Raw genomic sequence first — 13,930 nt, 5'->3', positions numbered from 1 at the left:
TTTCACTTTTATATTCTGTAGTGAGCTCCAGAATAAGCAATCTGGGTATTGTACATACCACGAGTCCCAGGTTTTTTTGGTTTTATGTATCCCGCCTCCCCCACTGTTCCCCCCAGACACAGTTCCTCTCACAAGGAAAGATTTCTAGTTTCAGCCTTTCTCAACTTTGTTGTCTTTTGTGATATTTTTCTTCTTCATTCTTTCTTCAGGCAGAGTTGGGTGAATTATGTTTGAGGTTTGGATTACTGGTTTGGGAAATACTGTATGTGTTTGGAGTTTATGGGTATTTCTAAATCCTTCAGAAACTTCTGAGTCTTAACCAGAAGGGCACCACCATAAATACAGCTTGCAAAGAAGGATCTTAATGGCCAAGTGGCATGTTTTCATGAAGTCTCTTCTTGAATGCCCCCTCTTTTTCTGCACGTGTTATATGCTGCTCTCTCTTAGCTGCCAGTGGCTATGCTGGAGCACCAGTTTGCACATAAGATCAGGTGACTGAGAAACTCCTCAGAATGAAGGTTTTTTTACTTGTAAATGTGCAAGCTTTCCAAATTAGCTTCAGAAATGCCTTCTCAGCATTTAAAATCTTTGTCTATTGGCAAAGCCCAGAGCCTCCTGAATGTCTCTAAGTGTTTGAATAGCAAGCCTGAGAGCAGATCAGGCCCAGAACAACTTAGTGCTTTTTTCCAATGGATCCTTTTGCACTTTCTGGGTGTCCATTCTAAATCACTGGCAGTAACTGCATGTTCAAGCAATAGCTGCTGATTGACAGCAAATATAATAGGGCACAAGAGTAGAAATTTCCTTCCAAGCAGTTTAGGGCTTCACCCTCCTCTGGTCTTAATTCTGAAATAATCCCCCAAAGGCCTATGTGTGGGTATTGAGTGAAATGAATAAACAGAAGCCTTCATTTCCCTCTTGAAACATGCACAGAGCTCTCATGCTAATGGCTTTTAAGCATCAATGCAATTATAGTGTGTAATTGATTCTCCTTATACCAACTTTTGTCTTCTGAAATGAAACCTTTTGTCTTTCTTAACTATTTGCCTTTGTATTAAAACATTTCAAGATGACAGGCAGTTTGTGGGTTTTTTTTTCCCTTGTTTTTTGTCCTCCTTCCCCTCTTTCATGCCTACTTCTGCCACTGGAAGAAAATCTATTATTGCATTTACTTTGGAACCTAAATATCTCTGATATCTCTGCTTTTTTTCCCTACAGTAATTTACTCCTTGGAATTTCCTTTTTTTTTTTTTTTTTTTTTTCATTTTAATTTATTGGGTTTGGGATGCTTTTTGTTCATTAATTGCAATATGGAGCTGCTCAGAAATATTTCCATGAAACATATTCTCAGTGAATGAAAGGAGAACTTGTGAAAATGGATTTCAATGCTGGAAAATGGGTCAAAGCAGGGTATTAACTCCCCTTTTATAAGTTATTCAGCATGTCAGTGGCTAAGTTGTTTCTCTGGAATGTGGTAGGCCTAGATTTGGGTCCCTTTTGGAGACAGGAGAAGCAGCAACTCAGTGTCTTGACCTTTGGGCTTTAGCTATTACAGAAACATAATTTCCTTCCCTCTTTGGTGGTGGTAGTATTTGAAATAATTTTTAAAACATTATGAATTTCTCTTTCATCCTTAAAACAAGAATGAAGACTGAGGCTATCTTTAAAAGATTTGAGAGAGATGCCTCTTTTGCCTCTCATTATTATAATTTGTATTGTAGTCTCCTCTAAGAGTTGTCACCTTGCCAGGGACTCTTCTAAGACAAGTATAATAGAAACCACTGTACATCTTGCTCTACTGATTAAATTATACAAGGCTGAAAAGGAAATACTAGTTTCTGTGTTTGGCAAACATTGAATTTCTTGCTTCCAGGTGGTTTTTATAGATGCCAAAAATATGAATAACTATAAACAGATTTAGGCAAAATCATGAGGGCTAAAGCCACCTTGGTAGATACAAGAACAAAAGAATTGTCATACTTGGCCATATTACCTCTGCAACGATGACTGAAATTGTATGCCTGGGAAAACTTGCACAAACATGCTAGGTATGATTTTATTTATTTCATTGACTTCAGTACACATCTCTTCCCTGAATTTCTCCTGTCTCCCCTTGAACCAACATGAAGTTTTCAGTATCCACAAAATACAGTGGGAAGGAATTTCCCAGTTCATGTATATGTAATATTTTGAGCCTTCCATTTTCACTTGCTCTCCTAGGTCTTGTGTACTGAAAAAGAGTGAATAATCAATTCAGAACAGTTTTGACTTTACAGATGTCTTTCTTGACTCCTTTTCTATCTCCTTCTTGGATTGAGAGTTTGAGCCATTTCCCATAAAAACAAACAAACAAAACCAAACAACAACAAAAACCAACCAAACAAAAAAAATATTCCACATCTTTGATCATCCTTGTTTGCTTTATTTCTAATGTTTTATTATTAGGCACAATAGTGGCAATAGTTTTTGAATTAGGAGGAGTGCAATCTGATTGCTGAAAGTTAATAAGTGGAAGAATTACCCTCTATTTGGACAATTTTTATTACTTTCTCTCTGAACTTCTGCTATCATCTCCTGTCACAAAGGGAATAGTGTGCAGAACTGGGCCTTTTTTTGTCCATTGAAGGATGTAGAAAAATGAAGTGATTTTTACTTTTTGGGTTCTTCATAACAAAGACTCTGAAATAGTCCAGCTGTGTAACCATGTGGCTGTCCTTCTCTGCCATCACATTTTTCCTTTGCTTGCTGATGTATTTATGTAAGGAAGCATGTTGATCTGTAGTCCAGGTGGAAAGCAAATCACAAAGACTTCACATGTCCATAGTTCTTGCTACTGGCATAGCTGTTAAAGACCCTGGTATTTGCTGACTGGTATAAAATTGCTAAATAATAATACAGAGAACAAGATTTGTACAAGTAATTTGCCCCAAATAATGAGTTCTCTAGAGTTTGTCTTTTTTCTTATTCATGAGCAGCCTGTAAAATTCTCAGTCATGAATTATTGAAAGTTATTTATGAATTTATTTGAAAACATTTCTGCACATAGCTGCCACACCAAACAGCTCAATGAGAATATTCTTGTGTTCTTGTTGTGTTCCCCCCCTTTTTTTTTTCCCAGCCCTAAAGTTCCGTGCTGTATTGGGAAGGTAGAGATGAAGAAGGGAACAGATAGGGGCTGCCTAATTATTTCTGGTCTTTGAATGGTGCAGGCTCTCAGACGCTGCAGTCTAGCTCAAGAAACATGGTTTATTAACACGTAATGCATAAGAAAACTTCAAGTCATTTAGCTTCCTGCTCAATTATAGCAGACCAGCGAGCTTGTGAAAACTTAATTTAGTGCTTATTTGTTATTGACTTATGTTTCTGCTAAGTTGGTGATGGGAAGGATCTCTAGAGCTTAATAAGGGATTCATGGATCACTGCGCACTGAGGTGTACTTAAACTGTCTTGACTGCAGCTGGATATTTGTTTCACTCTTCCCAATTAGAAGGCAGCATGACAGTTTCATCAGGAGTGTCTTGTAAAGATAGTTACACCATTACCATTTTTTACATAGCTATATGTATTACAATACCTTATTAACAAAATATTGTTATATTTAAGACTGTTCTTGTGCTGTGCATGTGTGAGATAGCCCTTATGCCAAAATATTTACAGCTCATAACAACAGAGTGACCCAACTGCAGATGTGGTGTGTTGAGTCCCAGAAGCTCTGGTTGTGTTTCATGCTCCTTGCCTGGATAGTGAGCACCATAGGGGAGGAAAGACTGTTGTGCGTACTCTTTTGTCAAATTGTGGCACATCCTGAAGATCAGGTCACAGTGTAGGGTGTATAGCTGTCACATGACTGAAATTAGAAACTTTCAATCTGGTTATTAGTTCTAATACAGGAATAATGCTGGAGTTCATGGAGAGCATCTCAGATATCTTACGTTGGAAAGAATATGCTCCTAAGGCTTGAGACAGAAAAATCCACGGTGCTGGATAAGAAGTCAGGACAAAATAGAAACCTGAAGGCTTTCATTGGATTGCAGGGTTGGGGGGAGAGGAGTGGGCAACCTTCCTTTTTTTTCTGGATCTTCTGTGGTCAAAAAGAGGTGTCTGATTGCTGTACTAACAATCTACAGAAGAAACTGATTCTCAAACTGATTCAGAAAGCTGCTGTAAGTGGTTTGCAGTCATGTATTAGAAATATTTTATCAAATATACCAATTGCATCACTTCCAAATTATTTCAACAAATTATTGAGTAAGGAGCAGTCTGTACACAAGTAACACTGAGAGCTGATGGTGTGCAAGTCAGAAACGTGAACTACTGACTGTTTTTTAGTTATGTGGCTTATCCCAGAACAATTGCAGTCTTGACTGAAACAGACGTAACCATATGTGCAAAGCATGGAAGTCTGAAAACATTAAAGCAGAGGTGATACCTTTGCCTTCTTAAGCAAAGGCCTCTTGCAATTTTGAAATCAGCTCTTTCTTTCTGGTGCAGTTTTAGATCAATCTGCAGGTAACATTGTAAAAATCAGAGCCAAGAAGTTATAGTGAACACCTTTAAAAAAATTGAGTTCTTCTGTTGGAAAAATCTCTATCAGCATGGAGCTATAAAAGTTGTTTGTTTGAATTTAGCACCCTGTTGTGCTATATAGAGTGGAAAGCATTTGCAGAGAGGACCTGGGGGGTGGTGGTGGTGAGAATGCAGCTGACAAAATGTATCCAAGAGAAGAGCACTGTTGGCAGAAATGAGATTGAGTTGGATTATTACAGACCGCTTTGCATAGATGCATCTTTAATAATGCTGATCAAACCTTGAACACAACAGTTGTTAAAGTCCACATCCTTGTTTCGCCTAGCTTGAATAAGTATGGACATGTTTTAACATAGTGCTCATATAGTGTTCTGAGGAGTAAATTTTGCAATTGTCAGTGACTAGTGTGGAGTGTTACAATCCCTGACCGAGTGTGTTATTAGCTGGCTGACATACTGGTTTCTGTGTAGCAGTGGCAGAAGATAGCTCAGTGTGGGCTTGCTTGCTTTCTGGACACACATCATTAGCACCAGACGAGTTACACGGCCACAGAGTGTAGCCTGTCTCCTCCTTTTTAATGTGTTATGAGCCTGATCAGCAGCAGTGTACACACTTCTGTTCACTACCTTCCTGATCAGCTAGTTCAGTACTGTTCACTAAGACAAAATATTTTTTGGCCAGGGGAGAAATGTCAGCATAAATGTAATCCTTGCATTACATTTGGAATTGGTGCTGTAGTAAGGAATGTGGTTTGTCTGATATCCTGTAGGGGCCTTGCTACTTCTATTTGTAAGGCAGTTGAAAACAAGTTCATGACAAATATTTAAGCCAGTACTAAACCTGGGTCAGAAGCACAAGGAAGGGTGTGGTGAGACAGCATACACCAGTCGAACATGAGCCAAGGTAGATCTGGGAAAAATTTAACCATGCTTACCCTAGAATTTCTCCCAAGATAGTAAAGAGCCTCCTAGGGCTTAAAATGGCAAATTCACAGAGCAGTCTCTTCTGTCCAGCCACTGATTCCAGCTCAAAACATATCCCAAGTCTTGAAAAGCAATCACAGGTCAGGAGTGATTAACAAAGTATGCTTTCCTTGAAATGCTGTTTTAGTTTGAAGAAAAACATAATGGTGTACAAGATGCAAATACCCTTGCCCTTCCTAGATTAGCCACTGGGAACTGGTTTCCTTTGGGAGATGGATGAGCCAGGTTTAAGTACCTCTTTTGTCAGTCTGTCTTTTCCCAGGTGAATGTGCTAACCCACCAAGCCTTCTGTCAATTTCTTGCCTGCTGGGGCTTTTCTACTTTATGTAAGTAATTCTAACAAAACATTTTTAGTGGTATACCTCATGGTTAGTGTACTCACTGGGGATGTGGTAAACCCAGGTTCAAATACCTTTTGCTCTGAACTGTCAATGCAGAAGTGAAGAAGTTTTCTCTTTCCTTCTCTTCTGTACCTGCTGTGGTAGAATAACCCACTTCAACTGCTGATCCTAATGAAGAACAGACTTTCTGAAGCTTTGCATTCCTATGCAATAGGAAGGCTTATCTGTATTCACAGCAGAGCTGGCATAAGACTGGATTTTCAGCTCCTTTTCCATTGTATTTCTAGTTTACTTGTTCTTTTCTTTTTGCTCTTGTTAGCTTACATTGATTGGTAAGTGGTAAAGAAGGGAGAAAAAACACTGAGTCCCAGAAAATGAAAAGAAAGGAAGAAATAAAAAAAGGCGAGACAATATTTTTCATTTTGTTGCTGTGTTTCAGAGCCCCTATTCTGACATTTAGAACAACATAATATGCATGTCTCTGTTCATTAGTTTCCTCAGTACTACATAGTGACAGCCACAGAGGGAGGGGAAAAAAAAAAAAGCCACAAAAAAGAAACAATCTTAAATGGGAATTAACCTTTGCAAGCTAAATAACAAAGAAATGAGAACAGCAAAGGAGAAATATGTTTTCTGAAAAAGTAAATATAACCAATATCATGGCCTTGCATATGTTATTCAAATGTCATTACAAAGGGGAAAAGACAATACTGAACTCCAGGGCTGATATACCCAATTGTCTGCCCAATTGTTTGTTTTGCATGTACATGTTTGAGCAAATCTATTGTTAGTATTTGAACTACAGTAAATGACATGAGGAGACTGCTGAAACTAGAGATAAGCTTAAAGATATGAGAGATCTGATACAGGTCCATGAAAATGGGAAAGCTTCCTCTAGGAAATCCCTACTGTGTTTTGGAAATAGGGTATTTGCACCAAGTGAAGATATGTAAGCTATTACCCAACAAACTGGTGCATACCTGTTCCACAAATACAAATATTAGTTTGGAAATGTTAAATGTTAAGATTTGATCCTAAATTTACTAAGAAGTCGGGATATAATGGTATTATTTGAGGTTCTGGATGTAGTGAGTCTGCAACTAACAGGCATGGTTGGATGGGTCCAGGGATGCCTCTGCAGAAGGACTGTTAGAACTATATCAAAAAGAAGTATGATGGAATGTTTCCCCCTATCTGTCAGTTCTAAGAGAGCTACACCACTCTAAGTGTGTGTGGGTTTTACTGAAATTTCTGTGGGAAGAAAAAAAGAACAAAAGAGATATTTCAGCTCTCTGGAAGTGAAATATTTTGATTTCTCATATTGACACTTTTGATTTTTTTTTGTCATTTCATATTATTTCTAGGATTTTTTTTTTTTTCTTAAGAGTGGAGATTAAAATTCTCTCTCGAATTTTCTGTCATGGAAATTTTGAGATTTGTGAATTTTGCCTGGTTGGAAAAAGTAAAAATCTGAGCAAACTGTGAAAAATAATTCTCAGTCTGTTTAGCACCCGTAATTACTTGCTGCTAATCTTAGTATTCCATAATATTAGCCTGATGCTAATTCTTGGGTTTTACAGATGGGAGAAGTGTTTCTTGATTCTTGTATAGTCTTCCCCAAGATTACATCAGCTGATGACAAAGAATGGGGGGAAAACACCGCTCATTTTCCTATTTATTTTGCTCAGTTTCTCCGTTTGCTGTCTTCAGGTCTGCTTCTAAAATTACCAGATGTCAAAATATTCATTAGGGGAAATATTAATTAGTCATTGACATGTCTAGTTCCTCTGGCAAACAGAGGGCCAAAAGAAGACAACAAGGCCTGGAAAAAGATGTAAGTAACTGACCAGCTGCTTTGGAGATCCAGGAGAGGCTTGAAGCCAAGGGTGTGTGCAGCTCCCACATTGTAATGAAGGTCTCCAGGCAGGCTGGCACTGAACCTCATTGAGTTCACTGCTACCCCTTATTGGGAGAGTTGTTATTCAGAAAGGCCTTATGTGCACACCCTTTCTGCTTCCTTGTTTTCTCTCCTTAATTTTCATTTATTTATTAAGTAGGGGATTTATAGATCTCTATAGAGGATGCTGTGAGGGATAGCGGTGACATGGTTCTGTATCTGGAGCAGATAGCTGCCCTGCTGTCTCTGATAAGCATTCCTGGGAGGGCTGGGATTGAAATTTAGCATGTTTTAAGCCCTAATTGGCACAAGCCTTTGCAAAGCATATATGCCTGCTGCTGCTCTGCCAGCTGATGCCTCAGCAGGTGGCCGGCACTTTGCGTGTTGGCTGACTCTTCAAAGAAGGACTCTTCAGGCTGGAGAGACACACCTCTCTCATGACAATGGGGTTGTCTGGTCTGTTTGGGGGATGGAGAGAACATCCATGTCAGGGTGTAAAGGAAGCTTCATGGTGATTGTGTGAAGTGCCCCCATTGTAACATGGGATGCATGTTGTCCTCTGGACCTTTGGTCAAGGCAGGAGTCACTGTGGGTTGGGGCCACTGTGGATCGGTCACCAGTTGCCACAGGGTGGGTACTGCTGGAGGACATGGTGGGGTCCAGGCTTGGTGGTTCAGGCACCTGGAAGGACCTGGGGATGACTTGCTGCTGTGAGGCCATGGGCCAGGGCTGGTAGGGGAACATGTGAGTGAGCTGCTGTGTAAAGCAGGATCTGGGGATGGACTGGGAGGTCATGCAAGAGCTCAGGGCTTGGCTGAGCCTGGCTCTAGGGGGATGGCTTGCCCTGGTAAAGAACTGTTTTTTCAGGTGTCTCTCCTGTCTCTATCATCAGCTGCACATGACTTGTGTTAGTGCAGATTGGAAACACTTTGGGCAGCCTCTCTCTGTGCTATGAGGGATTTAACAGTTGTGCTGCAGAAACAGATGCCTGTCAGATGTGTGTGCCCTGTCCCCTGTACCTTACTCTGCTGTAGTAACTAGGTGCTCACTTGTGCCCTCAGCTCCAGCATCACTGTGCTTTCCCTACTCTGTCTCACATGCTGAACGTATTGGAAAGACACAGTTGATGGTGTGGCTGGTCTGGGGCTACTGGTGTGTAAGAGATATTATAGGATGGCTTTTGCCTTTGGAAGTGGCAGTGGTGAGGTCTGTTCCTCTCCCCCAGTGCAAGCAGCCACATGGCTATTCCTCTCTTGTGCTGGTGTCAGCTTGCACAGAGCTTATAGGGGCTGAATTTGCTCCAGTACTTTGCTTTTCTGCCAAATTGGTTGAAGTTGGCAATGTTATCAAGGGAACAGGGGGATATGTATTAGTGAGTCTCATTTCTTAAGAACCCAGGCTGAAAATAATAATGTAGAGGTATATAGATCAGGGGTTTTGTCAGATAAGAGGTGTTGTGCCTCTTTAATTTACTGCAGTTTTAATGGGATAGAGAGGAGGATAAGATATACAGTGACTTGGCAGGGTAAAATGCAAAATAAATTAGTAGCAGTAGTAATGATCTGGCGGTTTATGTCCCAAATATAGGTCTTGTTAAAGGAGCCCATCATCTTGAATGTCAGTGTTTTTTTGTATATATTAACAAAAGAGCAGACTGAAATGCTTTGCTGGAAATTCTTTTTGCTAAAATTGCTTTCCTCCCCATGGTAAGATAATTTTATTCTATAAGTGTCTGTTTTGGCAGGAGGGAAAAGATGTTTATCAAAAGAGCTGATGAACCTCCTAAACCTGGAAACACTTCCGTTCTGGCTAAATCTCAATCTTATCAGTGAAGTCATAGAAGTGTTGGTTGTTAGAGACATTTTGGAGGTCTCTATTTCAACCTCTTACTCAAAGCAGAGTTACCACTGGGCTATAGATCAGGTCAGCTATGACTTTGTCTAGCCAGGCCTCTAAAATTTCCAAGAATGGATCACAGTATCATAGTATGTATGGGATTGGAAGGAACCTCAAAAGATCATCTAGTCCAATCCCCCTGCTGGAGCAGGAACGCCTAGGTGAGGTTGCACAGGAACATGTCCAGGCGGGTTTTGAATGTCTCCAGAGAAGGAGACTCCACAACCCCCATGGGCAGCCTGTTCCAGTGCTCTGTCACCCTTACTGAGAAGAAGTTTTTTCTCAAATTTAAGTGGAACCTCTCGTGTTCCAGTTTGAACCCATTACCCCTTGTCCTATCATTGTTTGCCACCGAGAAGAGCCTGGCTCCATCCTCATGGCACTCACCCTTTATATATTTATAAACATTAATAAGGTCACCCCTCAGTCTCCTCCAAATTAAAGAGATCCAGCTCCCTCAGCCTTTCTTCATAAGGGAGGTGCTCCACTCCCTTAATCATCTTTGTTGCCCTTTGATGCTTCATAGATGTTCTGAATAGCCTGTTCCAGTGTTGAACTACTTTCCTTATGGAGATTTTTTTCCTGATGTGCAGTCTGAGTCTCCCAGGCTAAGACTGGTGATCATATGCTTGTGTTATCTCATTTGCTACAACCAAAAAGAGTTTGACTGGAGACAGGCTGGTGGGTTATCTGTGGACCACAGCTGTGGAAAAGATGAGCAACTTCAGTGCTTGTGAAACAGAGCAGAAAGTAATCACTAAATAGTTGCATACAGCAGATCTCATCTGGTATCCTGAAATATTGTCTAGCATGTCAACTCCTTCCCACTGAACTCTGCCTCCCAAGGTTAAGGCAAGAACCTGTTGGCAATATCATGCAGAGGAGCTGAGCAAGAACAAGTCTGATTAGCTCAACATACATCTCTGCAAATACTTCCCATGTCAGTTTAAGCAAATGCTTTTAGCAATTCATTCAATTATGTTAAGCACCCATTAAAGGAATTCTAAGCCCTCCCTGGGGTCATTTAAGTTCTGTAAGATTGTAATTGTTTGAGACTAACCATGATTTCTTCTTTTGTCTTCAGGTGATTCTAATTCTGACAAAGCTGTATGACTACAACCTGGGAAGCATCACAGAGAGCTCTCTTTGGAGGTATGGAGATAAATTGAGTTAATAATCACCACCTTACTTAAATAGAAAGAGCCTGATACAATTATTTTATTGAATTTAATTGGATTTTTTAAAATGTACTGGAAGGTTTATAGCTGAACCCTCTCGTTTCTATTCTTTCATGCTCAAGGACGAAGAGACTGAAGTCTGATTATCTTGTTTCAGCTAGATAACATATTTAATGAACCTGCTATCATATGATTTCCCCTTTCCCATCTTATTCAGAATCAAATAAACCAAATGGCTTATTTTTAGGAGAAGTTAATAGCCTCAAGTCCTTGTTTGTAATGAAGGATCTTATGACTGTCTGCTGCCCAAATGATCCTTATGAAAAATCAGTGCTACTAAGACTGGTGGAATACCTGTGAGCAAGTATTCCATGTGTGTTTATCCAGAACTGATAGTATTAGCACAAGATAATTATTACCACTGGTGTGATGTTTACTACTGGACTGATTTATGGGAAATGCCTTGATACTTTCATGATTTCAAAGTGTATCATGCACTCTGTGAACCAAAAGAAAGAGAGCTGGACCATGTCCTGTTTCTTAAGGCTATTATTTGGATTCACTGAGAGCAGATGGTGCCTGTTTTTCTCTCTCTTTCATGACCTGTAATTGATGAAAGAGAGGTTTTCTTGTGGTTCCATCTGTCAACCATTGGTGGGAAGTCTAGGGGTTTTGTATGCAGGTGATTGATGGAGGTGGACAGGCTACCATCTTGATGCAAGAAAACTTTGGGTATTTGAAACTAAAACTTCTTGTTAGAATGAACTTTTGATGAGCTTGTTGAAGAAAGGTTTTTCATTTCTAAGGAAGAATTTTGGGTCAGAAGTGGAACAAATGACCTTTCTGTTCAAGGTACTGAGCAAGGTTTTACGAGAATGACAGAGGAGGGATTTGACATGGAGTGTATTCTGAACTCAGGCTAGTGCTCTACTCGCTGGCCTGAAGAAATAAAACAAACAAAATACTTCAAAAAAACATATGAAACAAAAAGCTAAAGAAATTAAAAGTTTCTAGGATTTGTTCTGAACAGCAGCAGGAACACATTACTGGTTTGTGGGGTTGGATAAATGGTTTCTCATCCTGCAGTGGGGGGATACTCAGATCTTTCCATTTCATATATGTTGCTGCTATGTTTTGAGATCAAAACTGATCGCATTTTCTCGACTCCCTTTGTATTTACGATGGTGTACACACCATAGTAAAGGACCTTTCAGGACTATGGCTTTGGTGATGTTTTTCTGAAAGGGTTTTGGAGTAGATCGTTTTATTTCCTAATGGTTTTGAGAAAGAATATTCATAAATATGAAATATTTTTATTTCTTCTTACTGTCCTCAATCATTTCAGCCTGAAAAATATTAATCTGTTTCATCAGTCATTGAGGAAGGTGTGGTGTTTCAACATGTGGAGACACCTCTTTCCCCATTGATGACAGTGTTGAAGAATTAATTTACTTATGTGATGCAATGCAGGATTGTGTTGAGGCATTGGTTTAGGACTGAAAATAGGACAGACACGTGACAGTGGAAAACACACTTCCTATGGAAGTGTATGAATGTGGGCTCAAAATTGCGCTGATGACCTTATGCTGTTGCCTTTTCCAGAATTGTTTTTTTTCTGGGCTGTGCCCCAATGGCATAAATCTTATCCTGATTCCAAGAAAAAGGGACTGTGGGGATGTCATTGGAAGATGTACCAGAAGCTGGGGCTTGGGCAGTGTAGCAGTCTTAGAGTAAGTGAGGGAAACACAGTTGTCTGGACTTCAGACAGCCCTAGTGTTCTCCTAGGATTTGTTCTTAGGTTTGGGGGTCCTTCTTCAACTTTCAGTTTAAGGTCTATCAAGATCTGAATATCTTTTGGAGTTTAGTATATACCAGGGGACTAGTATCCCAGGTGCTCACTTTCTTAATGTCTCTTGGAGTGTGTTAAATTTTTTGATACCTGTGGCATCTTAGAGTTAGGAGTTCCACAGATTATGTGAGGAACCACTTGTCTTGCTTTGGACCTATCAGCTTCAGGTTCACTTGGCACATGTCACTTGTGAGGACTTGCTTACAGTTCCATGACCAACCATCCAGAATCCCTGGGCAAATACTTTGGACTGGGAAATATTGAAGGAGAAACAGGATAGCTAAAATCAACCCACTTATCTTCATAGTGCTCCATTATTCTTGATTGGCTCTTCAGTGCTTGTGAGTTCTCTGAAAGTTGCCAGTGAACTTCATTGTTGTTCCTCGGTCCTGTTACCTTACCCATGCCTCAGGTGGTTACGTTGTTCTCTGTCTTGAGTCTGTCTCTGCTGCTAGATCCCTGCTCACCATGCATGCATGCCTTCAGGTCACTAATAAATATCTTTGTGAAGATCCCAGGACAGATTCTCTGTTCTTAGTGTAAATGGAAAAAAAAAGTCAAGATGGGTGTATCTTATTATTCAATGCACCCTACAGAGGTTATTAGCTGTTGCTCTTCTTGGCTGCTTAAGTGACATGTTAATTTAAATCTCCCTGCTTGTTTAAAAAGTATAGAAGAAAAAAAAAAAACAAACAACAAAAACAAAAAACACAAACAAAACAAAACCAACAAACAACAAACAAAAACAAACAAACAAAAAACAAAAACCAAACCAAACAAACAAAAACAAACAAACAAACAAAAAAAAACACCACAGAAGTGAGAGGAGAAGATGAATGTATCTTACACTTTATTTCATTCCTCTAGTTTTGATGCTGGGGAATGGAAGAAAGCATGATCTCATGTCTGGTTTGATTTCTGATGTCAAGAGTTCTGTTCCTTAGGGACAGAGGAGAAAGGTAGTTCTGTAGGTACCTGCAACTGAAGAGGAATCTCTGCCTTGAATACATGGCAAAGAAATACCACTCTCTCCTCTTGTGCAGAGTGCATTCTCAAAAGGTTGATGAATGATGAGGGGCTGTTTAGAAGCATGTCACAGAAACTAGTCATTTATGCTATAGCTAGTTATAAGCATATCTGTCATTCGAAGATGTAGTTGGATGATTTAAGCAGTCTTGTGACAGATGGGACTGTAACCATCTATAACACAACTATGCCATTGCCTACAAGATATTAGTCTATCTTTTTTATAAACACAC

General features: G+C 39.8%; 1 protein-coding gene across 2 annotated transcripts in view; it reads left to right on the top strand.

Moving 5' to 3' along the window:
- The window catches only part of SORCS1 (sortilin related VPS10 domain containing receptor 1), a 286,937-nt gene that overhangs the window by 78,724 nt on the left and 194,283 nt on the right, over nucleotides 1-13,930 (top strand). For both annotated transcript variants that reach the window (XM_082054531.1, XM_082054530.1), the window contains exon 2: nucleotides 10,729-10,796. In XM_082054531.1, coding sequence (XP_081910657.1) covers nucleotides 10,729-10,796 — 68 coding nt within the window. The remainder of the gene's footprint in view (nucleotides 1-10,728; nucleotides 10,797-13,930) is intronic.

The sequence above is a fragment of the Streptopelia decaocto genome (genome assembly GCF_964273445.1).
Source record: "Streptopelia decaocto genome assembly, chromosome: 5".
In the NCBI taxonomy this organism is placed as follows: Eukaryota; Metazoa; Chordata; class Aves; order Columbiformes; family Columbidae; genus Streptopelia; species Streptopelia decaocto.
The sequence above is the reverse complement of the archived record's forward strand: the minus strand, read 5'-3'. Positions and strand labels throughout refer to the sequence as shown.